General features: G+C 39.0%; 1 protein-coding gene across 4 annotated transcripts in view; it reads right to left on the bottom strand.

Annotated features, from left to right (window-relative positions):
• Positions 1-25750, bottom strand: part of LOC126470065 (glutamate receptor ionotropic, kainate 2) — a 194528-nt gene that overhangs the window by 33924 nt on the left and 134854 nt on the right. For 3 of the 4 annotated variants that reach the window (XM_050097571.1, XM_050097573.1, XM_050097574.1), the window contains exons 12-14: positions 15538-15676; positions 7905-8042; positions 5249-5447 (exon numbers count right to left, since the gene is read on the bottom strand). In XM_050097571.1, the coding sequence (XP_049953528.1) occupies positions 5249-5447; positions 7905-8042; positions 15538-15676 (476 nt within the window). Of the gene's footprint in view, positions 1-5248; positions 5448-7455; positions 7594-7904; positions 8043-15537; positions 15677-25750 lie in introns of all 4 variants that reach the window. The other variant, XM_050097572.1, reaches the window with a different exon arrangement.

The following is a 25750-nucleotide window of genomic DNA, read 5'->3' as shown; positions in this document are numbered from 1 at the left end:
TACCGAAATAGTGACACTATATATATATCTAAAAGGATAGATTAATACTGAAAAAACAGGCCTGTGTGTGTCTGGAGGTGAGTGTCACACACTGTCAATCAGAAGTGGTTTCAGGTGTAAGAGGAACTGTTGGTGCCAGTTATTTTATATCCACGTCAACCATTTTCTGAGTGAAAGTTGTGATGATGCGAACTGCATGCAGTGGTCACTTGGAATCAAGTACTTTGCAAAAGGCCATTTCTCACAGCATCACGTATGGAATTTCATCTTCAGTGGGCCAAAAAATATAAAAACTGGACAGTAGCTGACTGGAATCATGTAGGGTGGTCTGACAAGTTTGAATCTTGGCTTATTTCAATTACTGTAAGGCTCTGAGTGCACTGACCATCCAATAAGACATTTAACCCACAGTGTGTGGGGGAGGTAGTTCATGCCGGAGGTGGTTCTGTGATTTTTGAGGTTGTTTTTTGTAGCTACACCTTGGCCCACTCACTCAATTTACCATGAGCATAATCTGATAGGTTTATTTCAATATTCTTGGTGCTGAAGTGTTGCCCTTCCTCCTCCATCTTCATGATGAGCATGCTCTGGAGTTTCCCATCTTCCAAGATGACAACAGTTATGTCCACAATGCACCCATTCCTTGTATGATGAACACTTAGGTAACCTATTGTAGCTTGAATCGTCCACCAGTTTACCTAATTTTAATCCCACATGAAATGGCTGGAACTATTGGGAATGTGTGACAAAACCTAGTAACCAACATCTTCACTATTTGATAGCTCTATGGGATCCAAACATCAGAGCAACTTCATTTGAACATGGCATAATGGAAGGAACTAGTGGACACTCTTTCTCACAAAACACAGACCATTACCACAGCTTGAGGTGGTGTTATATGGTATTTGCAGGATGTCTCCTGTGGCTGAACAATTTTTTGTCTGGCATGCTTACATTCCATCATGAGTGGGGTTTCAAACTACCTGTTATAGGTAGTCTTCAGAAAAGGCAGCTAGTAATGTTTCACAGAGTGTCTTGTCACATCCACCACTAACAAAACTACAATTTCCCTAACAAACAGTTAGATGATTAATGTCTCCTCTGATGATTGCAGTACGATCGGGGAACTTATGAAGTAGCAAACTGGAGTTTCTCTACAGCTTTTTGTTACATCTTGGGGTGTGCATGGTGGCCGATGCAAGGATCCAGTTATAAGTTTATGCTCTCCCTGCTACCCAGTCTGCCCCAAACAGTCTCACATGAAGCTTCAGTTTCTTTCTCAGTAGATTTGGGTTTCTTGTCTATACCACATCATTTTTCTAAATATCACTGATATCAATTCCAGGCTTTAACCAGCTTTCTGTGCCAACAACTTTACCACAGTAGTAACACCGGCTCCTGCCAGATCACCGAAGTTAAGCACTGCTGGCCTGGGCTAGCACTTGGATGGGTGACTATCCTGTCTACCGAGCGCTGTTGGCAAGTGGGGTGCACTCAGCCCTTGTGAGGCAAAATGAGGAGCTACTTGACTGAGCAGTACTGGCTCTGGTCTCGTAAACTGAGATATGGCCGGGAGAGTGATGTGCTGATCATGTTCCCCTCCATATCTGCATCCAGTGATGCCTGTGGACTGATGATGGCATGGTGGTTGATTGGTACTGTTAGGCCTTCATGGCCTGTTCGGGTAGGGTTTAGTTTAGTTTTAACCAGTTTTTTGTACATAGTATTATGTGACCTCCAAAGCTTTTCAGGAGTACTTCAAATTCTGGAACTTTGATGCAATGCTTTTGCAATCTACCACAAGGATTTTAATACTCTTGCCTGTGGAGGGAGTGGGTAGGACACTCCTTTCATTATACACTAACACTTCTGGACCTCCTACAAGTGTTGTTTTCTGGGCTGGATGGAGAGTCACCTAATCTAAAAAACCTAAATAAGCACCCAACACATGGTCAGCTACCTGGGTAGTAGTCTCTGATGTATAGTTCACATTTGAGCCATTTAGGGGAATCGTAGAGTTTTCAACCCTATGGCATATGTCTAGGAAGTCACAGCTTAGCTTGTCACAGGACCTTCAAAGGTCTTCTACTCAGCTATGAACGTGGTGGTGATGATCAGTTCTGGGGACAGTGCTACAGACTGTGAGCTTTGTTGAAACTGTTAGCCATCCTGGTACTCTTGACCTTCTCTGCTATACAGAAGAATGATCCAAGTATGACCTCAGAGCCTAGGTGCCAGGCATTTTTTGTTCCAACATGTGCCTTAATCTGCAATTGGTTGCATATTGTTCCCTCAATGACTGTCAAAACAGTTTCTTCAGCATGTCAATGAAGCCCCAGACACACAGACTGAGTGCACAAGATGTTCCTTCCCACCCCTCGCTGCAATTTCTCATTATTCACCTGATGTTTTAAGTGCCGGTGATTAATAGCCCAATACCCTCTTGCATTTGCCTTCCCTTAACACAGGATAACTAAGTTTTCTAACAAGTGAATTGAATCTCACTGGCCTAGTTTTGGTCTCAGTGGAAGACAGAGCCTTGAACTTGTTGACATGGAGGAAGGGTTAACACCTTGATTTCTCCCTGGTCCCTGTCTCTCCTGTATGGGGCCCTGGACCTGCCATCGGCATGGCACTCACAATCAAGTGTATGGTTAGTGATAGATTCTTTACTTTCTGTAGAGGAGATAAAATCAATGAGAGAAGATAGTACTTGAGGTACGTGACTCTTGGTAGCCGTCCCAACACACCTATTTGCAGCAGCTTCCAATTTGTTGATGGTAGTCAGGGGGATTTCCAGCTGCTTATGAACATCAGCTAACTCTTTCTGCGCCTGAGAACTGCATACACAATGGTGCTGCACTGTGGCTGGTGCAATATTTTACAGAACAGTAAACAAAGCTTGCAGATCCTCTTTTCATTTACGGCTCTGGTGTGCTATATGTTTTATCAATTGTCTTTAAAAACTGGAGTGATTAATAGCTGAAAAGAGATATCTATTGTGACAACTGGAAAACCTCAATAAAATTAGTAATTAGGTTATATTCACCAACAAACTTGAAAATAAAATTAATATGGGACAAATGCTGATGATGTACACTTCTGTCAAAAGAAAAAAAAAACTAAATAGAACATGATATGTTAGTAATAATATATGCTACAGTAACTTTAAATCAGCAACACTCATTTACTACCAAATACCTTACACCCGACACACATTATTTCAAAAAATTCTCAAAAATACATATATATCATTTGGGAACAACTGTTTTTGAATGAGGGTACTCTCATCTCAAGATTTTAAAAAGCACAAATTAAGTTTGCTATTAACGATAAAACAAATTTTTCATGGCACCCACAGCTGTTCAAAAACACACAATATGTCAAAATATACACAAAGTATGGCACAACAGATAAAATACTACATGAAAATGGCATGAACAGCAGAACAGTAGACTATAAAATTTTGAACTGGACTTTTCTGCCACATATGATCATACACAAAAGGAAAGCCAAAAGTTGGCTTATCTATTTAAATAAATGGGTGAAATGTACAGATCTGTTTTACTTAGCTAAGTTTGTGGCACCCTCTACACTAGTGTGTCAAACTAAGTTTACACAGTCAAAATTGTGGAGCACTTAACAATGCAGTGTTACTGTTTTTATTGTTTGGTGGTGAAGCAAATGATGGTGATGATGATAATGATGCTGATGCTGGGTTCCTATTTCAGCCAGATGCAGATAATGATTGTGTCAGCCAGTTAAGAACTCAACGTGTGTAAGCTACACCCACACTTCAATAAGGCACCTTACTCAACCTGTTCCAGAGCAGCTCATTGATGAGCTATGTACACACTTGCTCCATAGAACAAATAAAAACAGGAATTGAACAGTATGGTACACATATAATATATGCTCAAATATATTCCGATACTGCAGTGCATGCATGTCCAAACGAACAGGCAATGTGGCAACTACAGCTGTTCTGAAACAGATGAAATGTATTCACAATTGTGAATATGGGAAACCTTCAGCTGCATTATGGAATAGGAAAACTTCAGCTGTATTATGGAATGGTCCAATACAAATTTTCAATTTGGTCATTCCATTATGCAGCTGAAGGTCAGCCGTATTTGCAACTGTGAATACAATTCATGCATCACTTCTATTCTGTGCATTCATATCAGGTTTACATCCACAGAGGATTGCTAGTTGTAAAGAAGAATGATGGAGTCTAATTTTGAATTTTTTGCACGTGAAGTAAAACTGAAGTATGCTCTGTTAGCTGCTGATTATTTTGCCTTAATGTTGATGTAAAAGCTATGGTATTCACAAGAGATGTTTAACAAGTATTTAAAGATGTCCATTCCTTAGAATATCAAATTAATGGCTATTAAAGGTGCCATTCAATTTTACTAACTACTGGTGACTCTTTTTCTTTCTCATTGATTTGCTATACTGTTTTTGTCCCACTTGCTGTAAATGCAAACTGCATCAATGAAGGAAAATGTAAGGACGATTTAGGTGTAACAAATTGTCAAAAATGTCATCACTAGCTAAGGACGTCAAGCTGAAGAAGAGGGAAGAGAAGTAGCTGCAGTATTTTCAAAGGAAGTATTCTGGCATTCGCAATTAATCAATTTAGAAAAACCACAAGAAATTTGAACCCCACTGCTCTATAATGAAAGTCCAGTGCTGTAAACACTTGTCCATATCAGTAAGGTATGTCAATAAAGCTTTGAGTGTTTTCGCTGACCCATTATCTGCATGGACAGCACCTACTTTTATTAATCTTGGTTGACGATTTTAGAATTCTCTGTTGGGCTTTCCTGGTATTAGATTGAAGGATATTGGGGATTAGGCATTTCTTTGTGTGATGCCAGTTTTGATCATGGAATACTCAAAATCTCCTTCAAAGATTTTTCCTTTGCAGAATATTTGTGTCAAAGACATGTCAGCTATCCAAACCAGCAACTGAACTTCTTGAAATATTATTGTCATTATGCAGAATTGGTATTTTACTTATTCACAAATTGAATAGATAGCCACATTATACAAAATCCACATTTTAAATCTTTCTTTACTTTGATTATACACTTTTCTATCTTAATTCAACTGCACCATTTAACTTTTTACCAGCCTTATGATCAAAGAGGAAAAAATTGTAGTGAGCTTAAAATGGTAAGTATTTATGTAACCTAAAGATTAATAATTCAATATTTTTTTGCTATGAACTGAAATAACTCACCCTAAAAAATGCTGCTGTTGAGCCACCTCTGAGAGCACCATATTTTATTTTTGTTTGTTTTGCTAAGTCTTCCGCACTCTCAATTGGAGAATCCATTCGCTCAACAGTAAGGAAAGCTGCTAAGTTGGCTGTGTAGGATGATATCATAATTAAGGTAAAAAACCACCACATTCCAGCAACCATCCGTGTTGAAACTGCCCTAAAAATATACAATATAGTCACTGGTACAACAGCATAATGAATGAATCTAAAAGTTAGATACACACTCAGGAGCAACTGAATTAGAGTTACTTTCATTGCTAGAGGGCTCCTCCCACCACGGCACACTGTGACTGGACTGGAATGTCATTGTAACTTGTCCTGCCAATTGGTGTTTCATCTGAGCACAAGATGAGAAAGGTACACGCTATCGGTGCATTTACCACAGATTTTAAATGCTCAGTGCATAGGACACTACCTCTAAAGCTATGCAGCACTGAGCTTTTCATGTGGCCTCATATTGAGGGTTACCGATTCAGAGAAAAATTAGTGCCACTAGTGTCAGCTGCCATGGGCTACAATGTCCTGATGATAGGAATCTCCAGCACATATCATTGATTTTAACAGAAGATAGATGGGTGAGAGTGTGGAAAGTTACTCACCCAGTCTATGAGTAGTTACATCTTTGCTTTCTGCATGGTACTCCATAGACACAGGGTACTGTGCAACATATTTACAGCTGCTCACCATACATCACAGGACACAAAGATAAGCATGAGCACTGGAAGACTGCCAATCATAGAGAAAGGTCATGGTACATGTTGGTACAAATTAATGACAGAGTATAAGCATATGAAAACTCACTTTGGCAGAATGGTAACAGTCAGGTTTTTGATTAAGTTGTTCTCATGTGTTGGTCATTTACATGGGACCAAATATATCCAAGATTGTCCATGACCAATGAATGATACGAAAATCAACAGTGCAATCATGTGCACCATTTGTTTGTCTATAGCTCTTTCCTGTCCCTCTCCCCCTCCTACCCTCCACCAAATGTGGCTTGTGCTTACAGTAACACAACTCAGCACTGTATTATTCCTAACTTGTTTCAGAGTAGGTTGAAGAACTCCCCTTCAGACATGAAGGTGTTAACAAGTCTCACTAAGGAGAAATGAGGTGCTACATGTTACTAGATAGGTGTCTCTAATTCAATTGCTCATCAGTAAGTCAAAGTTGCAAAGAGTCTTTCAAAGAAAATAAAATCAACAGAAGGAATCTGTTAAAATAAGATGTTTTAAAAGGTTGTACTACATTTAAATATTGTATTATCATCATTATGCATTATTAAACTTCTGGTATGGTTTTAGGCAACGTGAAACTGTGGTGCAGAAATCACCTACGAGACTATTTGTCTGCCAACACTGTCTTCCTTTTGTTACAAACAGAAAGGAACAAAGGAGTATTAATTTAAAATGATAAGCAGACTTTCAAGAAAGCTTAAAATAGGTTATGAAGTGTGGAAATATACTCCAGATGTTCATAATTTTAATCTATTTATTATTATTATTATAACTTATCTCTGTAATCATGAAATATTTATTTTCATAAAATTATAACATGAAATGGAAGATTCACATGCAATAATAGCTTGTGTGGGCAATATATGCTAACTGATCAATTTTTTCTACAATTTTTATGATATTTCTCAAGAATAGAAATGATAAGTTATATCAATACTGTATATATTATATCAGTGTTTTATAGTAAATAGGAAAATTACCTAGTACAATTATAGCTTTTACATTGTGAGTAAAAATGTGTGAAACATGCTACAATGTTCTACAGAAATAAAAATTAAAAGGGGTAGAACTGTAAGAATGCGAAAAATACTGGTTGGTTATTTTATAAAGGTACTTGTAAACATTATTATTATTAAATGTGAAGTTGTTGCCATGGATACAGCTTACGATCAGTTACATTCTACTGATCAAATTATTTTACATTGTCACATGAATAATATGATCCTGAAATGGTTCTAGACACTTTTCCTTGACAATATAACCATAATTCTTTTAATAAAACGAGTTGTTAAAAGTATCATGGAATTAATAAAGCATGGGTAATATTTGCAGTTTCATGAACTCAATTCTGTGGGAGTGTCTCTATTTAAAATCTTTGCTTATCAAGTCTGTTGTGAAGCCACATCAAAGGATGTAGCATAACCTTACTTGGGAGCTATATCAGAACCTTGCTGCATCAGGCTACCAATCGTGAACCATAGTGAATTCAACAGACTGAACTGGTTCTCCAATACATCAGGCTCATCATTGCAAGGGTGAGGATTGTCCCACTCATAAGGACTGAATCTGCAAGGAAAAATAATAAAATATCATGCAAAAATGCAGAGTAAGCACGACCTTCGGAGCAACAGCATACAAAGTTCCACTTCGCCCCACTGAGTGAGTTCATTAATTAACAATTAAATTGTGATTCAGGATAATATTCCCTTTGACGTATAATCATGGTATTTTTGAATGCACAGAAATCTCTTTGTGTGACAAAGGTTTCTATTAGTCTAAGTAAATGTGATGTAATAAATGGCACCAATGTTGTAGAGATTTGTGAAGTTGTGGAACTTTTTGTGTTGCTTACGAAGGACGTGCATTCTAGAGCTTACTTGGGCAAGAAGTCACAACCCTGTTGCATTAATGAGCCAATGGCGAACCACATGCAGTTGAGTAGAGTGAACTGATTCTCCAGGTGATCTGGATCAGGGTTGCAAGGATGGGGATTCTGCCATTCATATGGAGTGAACCTGAAAAATTACTTTGTGCTATACACAGCACTATAGTTACCTTCTACAGTAATACTTTATTTATTAGATTCAGCTCAACACTCTTCAAGGGAACAATTAAACAATAAACAACAAAGTAATAAAATATTAACTGCAAAAGATCTCTATGTGCTATTGTGAGGTACAAATACACTTCACCTGAATTACATTATTTATAAAGAAAACATTACTTCGCTGTTTTCGTATTTTGTCACAATTATGTTGGATATATGGTGAAGGTGCCTTCTTATTTAAGATTACTCATCTAGCTTTCCCTTCAAAATATGAAAAATTTACTAGTCTCCTTTCTCTGCTTTCAAAATGAAGGTATATATCCCTTGACAATAATCATTAATAATACTGTATGTGTACTCTAATGAGATTAATAAGAGAATACCATGAGCATAAAAATGCATAGCTTCACTCTGCTGAATATCTTTGTTAATATGCCCATGAGGTAGTAAGAAATAAGGCCACAAAAGCTATGAAATGTGGTTGAACAGTGCTCATATAAAAAGTAATCTTTAAAAATTTTAACTTTATCTATTGTCGATGGCAGGCAGATATACTTTTCAATTGTGATTTTCAAATGTGGCAATATACATGACTCACAGAGTGGAAAGCCATTCTTTGTGTGCTGCAGAAAACACATATAAAGGGAAAAAAAAAACAGATGTAGTTCATACCTTAGTCCTGTCACTAAACCACTACAATAGTGCATACATTTTGAATTCCTACATTTCAGTAGTATTTTCAGAGGCCAATGACACACTATGTTTCACTTAGATGCGATATGTACTGAACTTGACTTTTTCTGCAACTCAAAATGGTAGAGTTACTGTGGATTTTGAATGAAGTGCTGGAGTGTCTCTATAAAGTACTTTCTGCTCAGTTTTTAACAAAAGTATATCACAAATTATCTGATGCTGAAGGCATAAAATGACTTTTTTATATTAGTCCATTTGCTCAAGCACTAGAATGATACTGCTGTGTTCCTTCTAATAAGAAATTATGTAGAAATTGACCTAATGGATGATAGATAATGAATGTGACTGGAAGATTAAATCAGAAGAATTCATGGTGAGCCCTGGAAGAGGCCTTCATTCAACAGCAGATAATGATGACAATGGTGATTAAGATGATTAGCACAACACTGTTCTTTCATTAACAGCAACTTCACACCTCACTGCTCACATGTCATCTGCTGAATTTATTTCATTCCTAGATGATGTTTCTGGTGTGAAAGGATCAGCCGCCAGAGAAACCTGACGCCCAGGGTACGCCCAATTGCAAGTCTTATCTTGGTCGGAAATCATTGCAATCTTTGTGGAGGCTCCTTTCATGTACATCATCTTGGTCCTTTTCAGGACCACAGTTGACCATCATATCGATGAATATAGAAGGCATATCATCAACAAAAGAAGAACTGTTACGAGAGCTGTGCAGACAAACCAAGTGTGATGTACTCTGCATACAGGAGACCCACAGAAGCTGTGAAATGCACAGACCAAAAATAAACGGAATGCGACTGACTACGGAAAGACCACACCCAAAATACGGAAGTGCTATATTTGTCCAACCAGATATACAGATAATATCATCAGCCTTTACTGAAGCAAATGATATTGAAATCTTAAATTTGGAAATCAAAGGCTGTACAGTCACATTTGTATACAAACCACCGGACGTTGATCTCAAAATCGATCTACCTGATAACTTTTATAGTCAACACACACGAATAGTGACTGGTGACTTCAACTGCCACAGCACCACGTGGGGCTATGAGCATGATGATGAGAATGGTACAGCATTACAAGAATGGACGGAAGGCAATCATCTGAGCCTTATACATGACCCTAAGCAACCTGCACCTTTCAACAGTGGCAGATGGAAACGCGGATACAACCCTGAACTGATATTTTGCAACGAGAACATCTCACAACAGTGCATAAAAACTGTCTGCAACCCTATTCCAAATACACAGCACAGACCGATCATGTGCGAAATTTACGCAGCAGTTAGACCACAGACAGTTCCGTTCAGAAGGAGATTTAACTTCAGGAAAGCCAACTGGCCGAAGTTTATAGAAATACTGTACGCTGCAGTTCTCAATATTGAACCTTCACCTGACTTGTATGATACTTTTGTGAGGGCTGTAAAGAGGTGCTCCAGAATTGCAATTCCTCGGGGTTGTCGAACATCATACATTCCTGGTCTAACTTCAGAACTCAGTGCTCAATTTACAGAGTATAAGGTACTATTCAAAGAAGATCCATTCGGCGAGACAACGCTATCGGCTGGGAATAAACTTATTGTATCTCTGAAAGAATCCAAAAGGAATTCTTGGGTTAAAACTATGGAAGAACTTGATCTCATCAGAAACAGTCACAAAGTGTGGAGATTACTGAGACGCCTCAATAATGACCCAACCAGATCCACAGCACACTGCAACATTACTGCAGATCAGATAGCACACCAACTGCTCATGAATGGGAAAGGAAGCCATAGAATCAAAGTTCCAAAAGTACAGCAAGAGGCCCAAGAACAAACGAGGGATCTGACTCTCCCATTCGAGATATCTGAATTAAACAAGGCTATTAAGGAGAGCATAACTGGCAAAGCATCCGGTCTAGATGACATCCGTATGGAGCAAATCAAGAAATTCGGCCCATAAACAAGAAAGTGGATCCTGCAGCTTTTCAACAACTGCATGAACCAGTGCCAAATACCAAAGATCTGGCGAAAGAGCAGGGTGATAGCTCTTCTGAAACCTGGAAAGGAAGCAAATCATCCCAAGAATTTCAGACCAGTTAGCCTTTTGAGTCACCTTTATAAACTGTTCGAACGTATGATTCTGAATAGAATCCTACCAGTAATAGGCCCTCTTCTCATACCCGAACAAGCAGGATTTCGACCAAACAGAAGCTGCACAGGGCAGCTTTTGAATCTCACTCAGTTTATAGAGGATGGTTTTGAAACTCGTCAAGTAACGGGCGTGGTCTTCGTGGATCTCACAGCAGCATATGATACGGTCCATCATCAGTTACTCCATGCAAAACTATACAATATGATCAAGAACACCCACCTCATTAGACTGCTCAGCACCCTCCTCCAAAACCGCAGGTTTTTTGTTGAATTTCAAGGACAATGCAGTCACTGGAGAGCGCAGAAAAATGGTCTACCTCAGGGAAGCGTCTTGGCTCCACTTCTCTTCAACATCTATACCAATGACCAGCCATTGACCCCTGGCACAAGGAGGTTCTTATATGCAGATGACCTAGCCCTTGCTACGCAGAGCTCATGCTTTGAATTAGAACACTGTCAAGCTACTACAATCGGAACCAACTCAGACCAAACCCTTCGAAGACACAAGTGTGTGCCTTTCATTTAAGGAACAGGGAAGCTAATCGTGAGCTACATATTGCATGGTCAGGCATCCAACTCCAGCATCATCACGCACCTAAATGCTTGGGAGTCACTCTCGACAGAACTCTGACATTCAAAACTCACTGCAAGAACACCAAAATGAAAATCTCCACTCAAAGCAACCTAATTCGCAAACTAGCAGAGACACAGTGGGGATCACATCCACAAATTATTCGCTGTTCTGCAATGGCACTGTGCTTTTCTACTGCTGAATATGCTTCTCCAGTCTGGTACAGGTCATCTCATGCCAGACAAGTAGACATTGCTCTCAACGAAACCTGCAGGTTGATCACAGGTTGCTTAAGACCTACCCCAACTGATAAGCTCTACTGCCTGGCTGGAATAGCGCCACCATGGACACGCAGAACAGTGGCTGCCAACAAGGAGAGACTGAAAGTGGAACTGGACAGTGCCCATCCACTGCATGGAAGAACTACCACCTGGACACAACGAGAGCTGGCTGGTGTGGAAATCTTTAAACAGATTATGATCAGGATTTGGACGATCCAGAGACAACCTGAAGAGATGGTGCTTCATAACAGAAGATACGTCCTGACTGTGGACAAGAACAAACCACAAGCCACATGTTCCAGTGCCTTTTGTGTCCTACATCCTGCACGAAGACTGATCTCCTGCAAGCCACTCCAAGCACCTTGGAGGTTGCAAAGTACTGGGAATATGTAATATAAATACAATTTGTGTATATATATGTACATATTTATTGATGTGTATGGCTACTGTAAATTTGTATGTTTCTGATTCGAGAATAAATAAATTTCATTCCTTTTAAATATCTGTGTTTCTTCATATTCATTTGGTTGTGTAATATAGACACATACCAATATAATAATAAAAAAAACATTGTTTAAACATGATGTACACTCAGAGAGATGAAAAGATTAAAATTAACATTGAAAGAAAATAGAAATATTTGCTACACCTAGCAGTAATAAAAAATATTTAGATCTGCAGTAATTTAGTTTCAAAAAACAACTATTACCTTATCAGAAGCTAAGGGGAAAAAAAAGAGAACATGTAGGAAGCAACAGGTGTTACACATTGAAGATACGTTATTCATAATCCCTAGTGAGGCATTTGTCCTCTCTTACTTATTTGCTTGCTTACTTTCTGTCACTGCCACCACACCCAGCTTTATTTCCCTTTACTCATCTTGTATGAGATCACAGTCAAAAATATTTCCCTTTACTCATTTTGTAAAATATCACAGTCAGAAATATTTCCCTTTACTCATTTTGTAAAAGATCACAGTAAAAATATTTCCCTTTACTCATTTTGTAAAATATCACAGTCAGAAATATTTCCCTTTACTCATTTTGTAAAAGATGTTCCACATACCTAATTGGGGGATGGGGGAGAATCCTGAAAAGCAGATTGACTGAGTGGAGGTATAAATTAATGAAAAGAAAAATCTATTATTAGCAGTTTTCTTCATCCATGGAACACATTTACCAAGATATCAGATAGACCATCACATTACAGGTTAAGGATGAAAACATAACAGATATTTACATACTTACAGATGTAGTATAACATTTGCTCTGATAATATATGCTAATTATAAACTAGAGTTAACAATATATCACATATGTCACATGTTTATGGAATAGTCATATTTTGTTTATAGTTAAAAGACTTTTAATAAGTGCTTTAATTAGTAAGAGAGTATCTACTTGAAAAAAAATCTGTAGTTTTCAGCATATTTTTCACCTATTTCAACTACATATGTATACTGACAACTATTGAGTGGTAATGGTTATTGTCTACTGTATGGATGGAGCACATTTTAAAATGGACACTCTTTCTTGCAGTTTTGCTGGAGATTTCCACTCACAGTCCAAATATCTGGGTAGAAAAAGTGACCGACAAAATTCACTTCAAATAATTTTTTGCATTTCCAAAGATGCCTAAACACCTGCTTCATACCTGTGCAGAATTGGTTAAAATATTTTGTTAAGAACAAAATACTCACTTTCTATCCTATACAGAATTCTGGGTGCATTTGGAAATTATTTCTCTTTTGTGCTGTTATCTTGAATACCACCAACCAGATGAAAATAGTATTTCACATCGGAAACAGTGGACCTAGGGATGTTTAGGAGTGTGGAAATCTCACGTACAGACCACGTTTGAAGTCTGTGAGTTCCAAGGAGCACCCAATTCTGCTCTCTCATGATGTGTAATGACTACTGTGGTCAGTGATATGGAGTACGTGGCAGTAGGTGACCGCACAATGCACCTAATATGGAAGAACATATGTTTTTGGGGGTGTCCGGATACTTCTGATCACATAGTGTATTATGTACTCACTCCCCTCTACAAGTCCTAGAAGTCTGCAATGGGAATTTCTGAACACCTTGTATAGTAGACAATGGTTTAGTCAGATTCCTTGGGTTGTTCTACAGTGTTCCACGGCAACATAAACCTTTCTGGCATAGCCTTGTACTAAACTGGAACCCTTGTTTGAAAACCTAAACACAAAACAATGAAAATTTCATTCTGTTATCAAAGATAACCTATTTCTGAACATGATATTCTACTGCAGTGGCATATCAAAATACTTTCTGATGCAGATGTTTTCAGGCTGACTGGATACTGAGTATGCATGAAAATTTTCCAATTATCACTTCCCAGAGCAACTTGTTTTTAAATGTAATATTATATTTTATTCAGTGATGAAATATCAATTTATGACAAATTAAATACAGACATCTGCCTGTTACCTTTATTTAAACACTATTAACTAATCTTCACTAACTGATGTGCTTTACTGCTGTCAACAGTTCCAATAAAAAGCCTTGCTATGCATCTGCATCAGCATTGTATTGCATTTACTGATTTTAGTGCAATTATTAGTTCAAAAAGTGTTCATAATTCTGCATTTTATTCAAGTAACAGTTTGTTTAAAGCTCTGTAAGTTTGAGAACAATCTGTGTTAGGCACTTCATTGACCTACATTCTGTCATTCATTGTAATAGTGCAAATATAATGGACAGTAGCTGGAGTCTCTATTACTCACAAATAAAAAAAATATGATTTATAAAAATCCAGAAAACAAGCCAACTTCATGAAAAATCCCAAAACACTTGTAAGTAAAATTCATATGTGACCATACCTGGTTTCTGCATCTGTAGCCATGAATAATGTAAAAAGTTTGGTTTGAAAACCATAGTGCTTTACTAGGTATTGTCCTATTACAGGTGGTATGCTATGCTTTCCTCTGACATCTGAATTAACTTATTCAGCCAGTTATTGGGGGGAGTACAATTTAATATGAACTCTGACCTTGGTGCAACTTGGCATTTTTCACATTAACATACCTTGCCAGAGATGAAAGTTCTGATAAGTGAGAGATGAATTTCCTATGGCTGACTAGGAATCAAACTCCCAACCTTTGGATCCTTGTTCTTGTACTTTATGATTGATCCACACAGAAAGAATGCTTGTACTCTTCTGGAAAGCTGAAGAAGATACCTAATCCTGAATTTTATTTCAGTGCATTACTAATGTATGATTTATATAATTTTTAACACATTTTGTTTGTTAAAATGGGGTGGGGTGGATAGACTAGCTTTATGGTGCTCAACATCAATGTTACTACTGCACATTCTTGGTTAATGTACATGTACATGTATTTATATTTACTTATGAAAATAATCAGGTTTAATGGGCCAGTTAGAAAGAATTATTGTTGAATTGCATATAGTTTTTAGGACATCCTTCTGGAGCTCAACATTCTTCAAACTTCTGTGTATGAAAAAATGTTTAATCTCAATGAATTCACATATCCTCACAGGAAAATATGTATAAGCCAATCAGCAGATCAGAGAAATGCAAGCAAATACCATTTTGATAGGATCATGAAACCTGATTTTTGAAGGATGACTCTTTTGCCTAAATCACAAACACACTAGCAGCAATGAACACCTTGGGTGTATCACTAAGAATGAATATACTAATGCATTTTATTTAAATTAAAGTTTCTTAGAAAAATATTTAAATTAGTACACTAATAAATAATAAAAGTAATTACCTGGCAAGTATAAATAACAGGACTGAAACTCCTAGGTAAGCAGTTGCCATGTATATCCACACATCCAGAGATAATGGAGACAAAAATGAAAACAAATTTGGTGGCTGTTTTATTGGTTTGCGATAGAGTATACTGATACCTGCAAATAAACAAATTTAAGTTAGACACACACCAATTTTATAACTTTTGCATTTTAGTAATGTTTTTTCACAAATGAAGTGAGCATATATAAATAAAACAGTTAAGTTTATAATAAGTGTCCCATAAATATAGTGTATATAGGTGCAAAGGTGCAGTGAATGAGTCAAAAGCATCCTGTTCCCACTGACAGAGTTCTAAGTCAAGGTTCTCAGATTCACATATGCTCATTAGTAGTGTGCATGTCATCATCTCTCCAGGTAGCACAGATATTTATAATTCAGAGACTGAATGTTATTAAAGCAGAACCAAAATTTTGATAAGGTACATTAGTCAAAGACATTACTGTCTTATTTATGCAGTACAGCACAAAAACAAAAATTAACTTTAATGTAGTAGCAACAATTGTATGTTGAGAAACAGTCATAAAATGAGAGACTATATGATACATGAATTGGGATGGCAATCATTAAACAAAGGTGTTTTTATGTAAACAAAGTCGAGGGGGGAGAAGGGGAAGGAAGGAAAAGGAAAGGTGATTTTCATTGTAACAGGTTCTTATAATGAATTTCAATCACCAAGTTACTCCTCAGAGTGTGAAAATATCTTGTTGTTGGGCACCTACAGGGAGATATGATCATCACAATAACATAAGAGAAATCATGGAAAGGTTTAAGTGTCATTTCCTCATATACTCTTTGAGATTGGAACAGCAGAGAAATAGCTTGAATGTTATTCAATGAACCCTCTCCAACACACTTATTTGTGAACTGCAGAGTAATCATGTAGATGTAGAGGAGATGTATATTTAGATGTAGATGTAGACTACATAGTATTAATATTTTCTCAGCATTTCCATTCATACTGACTAGTCAATATTTGTCATAGGAGTTTGTGCACACTTACTGGTGCGCACCTACCATTTGTAGCCATGTTTGCATATTTGAAATGTGCTTTTAATTAATTGCTTCTCTCCTGGTTTTGCCACAAAACCTCATTTAAAGTTTCCCTCATTAATTTCTTACTTTTCTAAGCCATCTATTTCTGCCTTCTATAGGTCATGACAACACTGCAACTCTTATTAATTATTGTCCTCCCTTGATCTGTCTGTCTGAAAACAAAAATCATCTTCAGTGTAACACTTCAATAGAGCAATAGATTTTGTTTAGATGTATCTGTATGCAGTATGATGCAAAGCTGAAGTTTGACTGATGCACAATATCTCTGTTGTGATTGCGAATATAAAACTAAATCTGATAGCAGGATTTTTAATTCATAACATTTGAACTTGCTGCTATACTTCTTTTCCTTCAATGTTTGTCTCATTCGGGTAGGGTCAACTAATGATGACTGACTATCCATCCACAATTTACTAATTATTTTTATTCTGTGGCTTGAAGCTCACCATTTTGCCACCAATATCAGTTTCTGTAATGAGGGAAACTCATATACTCCACCTTTCTGTATAATATGTAAACTTTGTTCTGCATATAAATTCATACTTCACCATATACCCAACTGTATATTGTGTTTCTGAGATGAAATGAGAAGCCAGCCTAGTATTTGTCTATAAAAGTGTAAAAAAACTTAATGAAACCCATACTCAGTCTGGTTTGTGAAGCAAATCATTAGTTAATATTTTTGTGACAAGTTGAAATTCTGCAGGACTCAAGCTCAGAACCCTTACCTTTATTGGACAGTACACTATTAATCCCACCCCATGAACCATGGACCTTGTCGTTGGTGGGGAGGCTTGCATGCCTCAACGACACAGATAGCTGTACCATAGGTGCAACCACAACGGAGGGGTATCTGTTGAGAGGCCAGACAAACATGTGGTTCCTGAAGAGGGGCAGCAGCCTTTTCAGTAGTTGCAGGGGCAACAGTCTGGATGATTGACTGATCTGGCCTTGTAACACTAAGCAAAACGGCCTTGCTGTTCTGGTACTGCAAACAGCTGAAAGCAAGGGGAAACAACAGCCGTAATTTTTCCCGAGGGTATGCAGTTTTACTGTATGATTAAATGATGATGGCGTCCTCTTGGGTAAAATATTACGGAGGTAAAATAGTCCCCCATTCGGATCTCCGAGCAGGGACTACTCAAGAGCACATCATTGTCAGGAGAAAGAATACTGGCGTTCTACGGATCGGAGTGTGGAATGTCAGATCCCTTAATTGGGCAGGTAGGTTAGAAAACTTAAAAAGGGAAATGGATATGTTAGAGTTAGATATAGTGGGAATTAGTGAAGTTCGGTGGCAGGAGGAACAAGACTTTTGGTCAGGTGAATACAGGGTTATAAATACGAAATCAAATAGGGTAATGCAGGAGTAGGTTTAATAAAGAATAAAAAAATATGAGTGCGGGTAAGCTACTACAAACAGCATAGTGAACACATTATTGTGGCCAAGATAGATACGAAGCCCACACCTACAACAGTAGTACAAGTTTATATGCCAACTAGATCTCCAGATGATGAAGAAATTGATGAAATGTATGATGAGATAAAAGAAATTATTCAGGTAGTGAAGGGAGACGAAAATTTAATAGTCATGGGTGACTGGAATTCAAAAGTAGGAAAAGGGAGAGAAGGAAACATAGTAGGTGAAGATGGATTGGGGCTAAGAAATGAAAGAGGAAGCCGCCTGGTAGAATTTTGCACAGAGCACAACTTAATGATAGCTAACACTTGGTTCAAGAATCATGAAAGAAGGTTGTGTACATGGAAGAACCCTGGAGATACTAAAAGGTATCAGATAGATTATATAATGGTAAGACAGAGATTTAGGAACCAGGTTTTAAATTCCAGAATGAGATTTTCACTCTGCAGCGGAGTGTGCACTGATATGAAACTTCCTGGCAGATTAAAACTGTGTGCCCGACCGAGACTCGAACTCGGGACCTTTGCCTTTCGCGGGCAAGTGCTCTACCAACTGAGCTACCGAAGCACAACTCACGCCCGGTACTCACAGCTTTACTTCTGCCAGTACCTCGTCTCCTACCTTCCAAACTTTACAGAAGCTCTCCTGCGAACCTTGCAGAACTAGCACTCCTGAAAGAAAGCATATTGCGGAGACATGGCTTAGCCACAGCCTAGGGGATGTTTCCAGAATGAGATTTTCACTCTGCAGCGGAGTGTGCGCTGATATGAAACTTCCTGGCAGATTAAAACTGTGTGCCCGACCGAGACTCGAACTCGGACCTTTGCCTTTCGCGGGCAAGGAGACGAGGTACTGGCAGAAGTAAAGCTGTGAGTACCGGGCATGAGTCGTGCTTCGGTAGCTCAGTTGGTAGAGCACTTGCCCGCGAAAGGCAAAGGTCCCGAGTTTGAGTCTCGGTCGGGCACACAGTTTTAATCTGCCAGGAAGTTTCATATCAGCGCACACTCCGCTGCAGAGTGAAAATCTCATTCTGGAAACATCCCCCAGGCTGTGGCTAAGCCATGTCTCCGCAATATCCTTTCTTTCAGGAGTGCTAGTTCTGCAAGGTTCGCAGGAGAGCTTATGTAAAGTTTGGAAGGTAGGAGACGAGGTACTGGCAGAAGTAAAGCTGTGAGTACCGGGTGTGAGTCGTGCTTTGGTAGCTCAGTTGGTGAGCACTTGAACGCGAAAGGCAAAGGTCCCGAGTTTGAGTCTCGGTCGGGCACACAGTTTTAATCTGCCAGGAAGTTTCATATCAGCGCACACTCCGCTGCAGAGTGAAAATCTCATTCTGGAAACATCCCCCAGGCTGTGGCTAAGCCATGTCTCCGGAATATCCTTTCTTTCAGGAGTGCTAGTTCTGCAAGGTTCGCAGGAGAGCTTCTGTAAAGTTTGGAAGGTAGGAGACGAGGTACTGGCAGAAGTAAAGCTGTGAGTACCGGGCGTGAGTCGTGCTTCGGTAGCTCAGTTGGCAGAGCACTTGCCCGCGAAACGCAAAGGTCCCGAGTTCGAGTCTCGGTCGGGCACACAGTTTTAATCTGCCAGGAAGTTTCATATCAGCGCACACTCCCCTGCAGAGTGAAAATCTCATTCTGGAAACATCCCCCAGGCTGTGGCTAAGCCATGTCTTCGCAATATCCTTTCTTTCAGGAGTGCTAGTTCTGCAAGGTTCGCAGGAGAGCTTCTGTATAGTTTGGAAGGTAGGAGACGAGGTACTGGCAGAAGTAAAGCTGTGAGTACCGGGCGTGAGTCGTACTTCGGTAGCTCAGTTGGCAGAGCACTTGCCCGCGAAAGGCAAAGGTCCCGAGTTCGAGTCTCGGTCGGGCACACAGTTTTAATCTGCCAGGAAGTTTCATATCAGCGCACACTCTGCTGCAGAGTGAAAATCTCATTCTGGAAACATCCCCCAGGCTGTGGCTAAGCCATGTCTCCACAATATCCTTTCTTTCAGGAGTGCTAGTTCTGGAAGGTTCGCAGGAGAGCTTCTGTAAAGTTTGGAAGGTAGGAGACGAGGTACTGGCAGAAGTAAAGCTGTGAGTACCGGGCGTGAGTCGTGCTTCGGTAGCTCAGTTGGTAGAGCACTTGCCCGCGAAAGGCAAAGGTCCCGAGTTCGAGTCTTGGTCGGGCACACAGTTTTAATCTGCCAGGAGGTTTTAAATTGTAAGACATTTCCAGTGGCAGATGTGGACTCTGACCACCATCTATTGGTTACGAACTGTAGATTAAAACTGAAGAAACTGCAAAAAGGTGGGAACTTAGGGAGATGGGACCTGGATAAACTGAAAGAACCAGAGATTTTACAGAGTTTCAAGGAGAGCATAAGGGAACAATTGACAGGAATGGAGGAAACAAATACAGTAGAAGAAGAATGGGTAGCTTTGAGGCATGAAATAGTGAAGGCAGCAGAGGATCAAGTAGGTAAAAAGACGAGGGCTAGTAGAAATCCTTGGCTAACAGAAGAGATAATGAATTTAATTGATCAAAAGGAGAAAATACAAAAATGCAGTAAATGAAGCAGGCAAAAAGGAATACAAACGTCTCAAAAATTAGATCGACAGGAAGTGCAAAATGGCTAAGCAGGGATGGCTAGAGGACAAATGTACGGATGTAGAGGCTTATCTCACTAGAGGTAAGATAGATACTGCCTACAGGAAAATTAAAGAGACCTTTGGAGAAAAGAGAACCACTTGTATGAATATCAAGAGCTTGAATGGAAACCCAGTTCTAAGCAAAGAAGGGAAAGCAGAAAAGTGGAAGGAGTATATAGAGGGTCTGTACAAGGGCGATGTACTTGAGGACAATATTATGGAAATGGAAGAGGATGTAGATGAAGATGAAATGGGAGATATGATACTGAGTGAAGAGTTTCACAGAGCATTGACAGACCTGAGTTGAAACAAGGCCCCCAGAGTACACAACATTCCATTAGAATTACTGACAGCCTTGGGAGAGCCAGTCCTGACAAATCTCTACCGTCTGGTGAGCAAGATGTATGAGATAGGCGAAATACCCTCAGACTTCAAGAAGAATATAACAATTCCAATCCCAAAGAAAGCAGGTGTAGACAGATGTGAAAATTACTGAACTATCAGTTTACTAAGTCACAGCTGCAAAATACTTACACAAATTCTTTACAGACGAATGGAAAAACTGGTAGAAGCCGACCTCGGGGAAGATCAGTTTGGATTCCGTAGAAATATTGGAACACGTGAGGCAATATTGGCCTTACAACTTATCTTAGAAGAAAGATTAAGGAAAGGCAAACCTACATTTCTAGCATCTGTAGTCTTACAGAAGGCTTTTGACAATGTTGACTGGAAAACTCTCTTTCAAATTCTGAAGGTGGCAGAGGTAAAACACAGGGAGCAAAAGGCCATTTACAATTTGTACAGAAACCAGATGGCAGTTATAAGAGTCGAGGGACATGAAAGAGAAGCAGTGGTTGGGAAGGGAGTGAGACAGGGTTGTAGCCTCTCCCCGATGCTATTCAATCTGTATATTGAGCAAGCAGTGAAGCAAACAAAAGAAAAGTTCAGAGTAGGTATTAAAATCCATGGAGAAGAAATAAAAACTTTGAGGTTTGCTGATGACATTGTAATTCTGTCAGCGACAGCAAAGGACTTGGAAGAGCAGTTGAATGGAATGGACAGTGTCTTGAAAGGAGGGTATGAGATGAACATCAACAAAAGAAAAATTAGGATAATGGAATGTAGTCGAATTAAGTCGGGTGATGCTGAGGGAATTAGATTAGGAAATGAGACACTTAAAGCAGTAAAGGAGTTTTGCTATTTGGGGAGCAAAATAACTGATGATGGTTGAAGTAGAGAGGATATAAAATGTAGACTGGCAATGGCAAGGAAAGCGTTTCTGAAGAAGAAAAATTTGTTAACATTGAGTATAGATTTAAGTGTCAGGAAGTCGTTTCTGAAAGTACTTGTATGGAGTGTAGCCATGTATGGAAGTGAAACATGGACGATAAATAGTTTGGACAAGAAGAGAATAGAAGCTTTCGAAATGTGGTGCTACAGAAGAATGCTGAAGATTAGATGGGTAGATCACATAACTAATGAGGAGGTATTGTACAGAATTGGAGAGAGGAGAAATTTGTGGCACAACCTGACTAGAAGAAGGGATCAGTTGGTAGGGCATATTCTGAGGCATCAAGGGATCACCAATTTAGTATTGGAGGGCAGCGTGGAGGGTAAAAATGATAGAGGAAGACCAAGAGATGAATACACTAAACAGACTCAGAAGGATGTAGGTTGCAGTAGGTACTGGGAGATAAAGAAGCTTGCACAGGATAGAGTAGCATGGAGAGTTGCTTCAAACCAGTCTCAGGACTGAAGACCAAAACAACACACAACAACAACACTATTAATAATGCCATTTATTCACAGCTCACAGACTATCTCATGGGTTTCCACTTGTCATCTATTTCTATATCTGCATTCAAAGCAGTGATTTATGAGAAACCACTATGGCTTCCCCACTGAACCACAGATAGTTGTACATACAACAGTTGAAAACCCATTACTATATAAAGTAATACATCACAACCAAATTAGTTGGTCACAATGCATTCTGAAAGTTTATGAATTGATACCAAAAATATATTTTTCCTTAGGAAACAGTCTGAAGCTAACATACTGTTAAATATGTAGTCCAAAGACCAGAATGAGTTTACTGCAGCAGTCCTACAAAAAGGACACTGGACTCGCAGCACAGATCCCATTGGAACATCCGGTAAATGAAAATGCTATCTGTAATTTTTCTGTACTAACTATGAATTGATGCAAGCATTGAAAACATGGTCTATGGTCACCATGTTTCTCCAACCAGACAGTACCATCACAACATGGCCAAAGCCACATGAGCCATAATCCACATCAACATTGTGGATTTATTCTTTGGTGATATGTAGCTGATAGTAGTGGGCACCCCATCAAATATACTATCTGTAGTATGCATGTCATTCAGTGATACAGTGTACCAGTGTCTGAGATAATGGGCCACAATTTACTTCAGCATCACCTGCCAATTTCTGCAGGACAAATACCATTGAATATGCCCTCACTTCATCATTCTAGCCCTGTTCCAATGGGGAAGCTGAATGGACATTTAAAATTAAAAAAATAATTCCTTCATTATTCTAGTAAAGATTCATTAACATCTTTTATGAGGACCTGCAAGTCAACGCAGGCAATGATAGCAGTCTAACCACGTTTCTGCATGAGCAAAGCTACCTCATGGTTGTTGACCTACCTCAATTCAGGCCAGTGGTTGAGCAGGAATGACAGTGTACCTTCTTCCATCTGGACTTTCCATTATGAGCTCACATCCAACCCAGATTGCTATCATCAGGCAATTAGGCCACAAATTATTCCCTGTCAGGGATATAGATGGTCAAACATACCACCACCAACAGATCAAGATGTTTAAACAACTGGCCTAGGACACAATGCTCACAGTACCGCTCCACCCTGCATTTAGGTCAAGATCAGTCTACAATTTCCAGCCATGTCAGCAAGAAGATCTGAAAGCACCAAACCCCAGGGAGCTGAATGACACTGAGAACTCATGGGAGCTGAGCCACTGATTCTCACTTCTTTGGATAATAACAGCATCAATGGAAACCTTCCATAAATCACCATAGAAACTTTGGTAGGGATTCCAATTATAGTTTCTCTCTTGCAACTGAGGCCACCCCAAAAAACAGCCAATACTGCCCCTACTGACTGGAAAAAGAAAAGAGGTGGGGAGATATCTTGCATCTCCACCAGATGTTTCAGTGTCATCAGGTGGACAGCCTCCAAGTGGTGATGATGCAGCTTAATCACCTAATGCTTTTATAAGTGCTCACTTGATCCTTGTCACTGAACACAGGTCTGAATTAATAGACTCTATAGCCAGAGGACTGTCAATGTGGTGTTACTCTCCATACTGGTTACTTCTCAATTACTTATGGATTACTACGAATTTGGCTTGGAATTAGACTTGTTTGTATGGTCTTGCTCTATTGTTTTGACACTGATGAACTATTGCTATGGATTTGTTGAGTGGTTATCTCTAAGGCTGGCCTGTGTGGGTTGTGCTGCCAACCTGTCTTGTCTTGGTCATGGTTCAGTTCATTGAATCATTCGAGCTATGGTTAATAAAATTACTACCAAATTCAACATAAAAATATTTTAACGAAGCCCACAATTCTCAATTTCATGGAATTACCAGATCAGTGGCATCAGATGGAAACCACCATGCTACATCAAATGTGTACCTACAGTAGCTGTAAACATTGGAAGAATATTGTCCACTGGCAGTGTCTCTACTGCCACTGTCATTTCCCCCATTCAAAAGAAGCCACTGTTCAGGACATATACCAGTAACATCTTCGGCCTCACTACTAGTTCATTATACATAACAGATCCTGATGATCAACAGGCTTTCTTGTGGTCAAAACAAAAAATGTATTTAGTTTTTAAATGTAACCTTTTGTTGGACCCCATTCATCATCATTTTCTGAAATATGCAGTTTGTTTAGTTTCAATTTTTATAAGGAAAACCATGTAGTACTAGCCAGACTAGAATACCACCAATGACAGAAAGAAACTGGTTAGTCATGTGAAGTACTTTTGAACGTGTTTTCTGAGGGTCATCTTGAGCAGCTGGTTCCACAGCTCATATGCAATGGAAATACCTTAGACCTTGTAGCTACAAATAAGCTGGACCTTATCGACAATGTCAGAATTGAAATGGGGATTAGCAATGATTGTATCATTATAGCAACTATGGTTATGAAAGTTAATAAATCAGTTAAGGAGGCCAGTAAATTGTGGTCTGGAGAATAATGTGTATAGTAAGTGCATTAATGATGGAAAACACCCACCATGGTTTAACAATGAGATCCAGAAAATGCTGAGGAAGGAGAGACTGTTGCACTCTTGGTTCAAAAGAGAACATGTAAATGACAACAAGTGAAGGTTATTAGAGATTTGTGCATCTGGAAAAAGATCTATGTGCAAATCATACAACTACCACCACCATCATACCTTATCAAAAGGTCTGGCAGAGAAGCCGTGAAAATTCTGGTCCTATGTAAACTCACTAAGTGAGTCTATGGCTTCCATCCACTCACTTGTGGACCTGTCTGGTGAGGCAGATGAAGATAGCTAAAGGAAAACCGAAGTTTTAAATTTCATGTTCAAGAAATAATTCATGCAGGAATATCATACAAACGAACTGTTGTCTGACCACTGAACAGACTCCTGTAAGGACAACATAGCAATAAGCATCCCTGGTATAGAGAAACAACTGAAGGAGTTGAAAACATATAAGTCACCAGGCTCATATGGAATCCCAGTCTGGTTTTTCAAAGAGTACTATACAGCATTGGCCCATAATTTAGCTTGCATTTATCTCTAATCTCTCACCCAGCACAAAGTCCCAAGTGACTGGAAAAAAGCGCAGGTGATTGCTGTATATAAGAAGGGCAAAAGAACATACCAACAAAATTACAGACCAATTTTCCAAACTTTGGTTAGCTGCAGCCTTGTGCATATTCTCAGTTTGAATACAATAAATTTTCTTGAGACCAAGAAGCTTATGTCTACAAAGCAGCATGGTTTTAGAAAGTATCGCTCACATGAAATTCAGTTTGCCCTGT

The sequence above is a fragment of the Schistocerca serialis genome, chromosome 3, assembly GCF_023864345.2.
Source record: "Schistocerca serialis cubense isolate TAMUIC-IGC-003099 chromosome 3, iqSchSeri2.2, whole genome shotgun sequence".
Classification (NCBI taxonomy): Eukaryota; Metazoa; Arthropoda; class Insecta; order Orthoptera; family Acrididae; genus Schistocerca; species Schistocerca serialis.
Note: the sequence above shows the minus strand (reverse complement) of the source record. Positions and strands in the feature narration are given on the sequence as shown.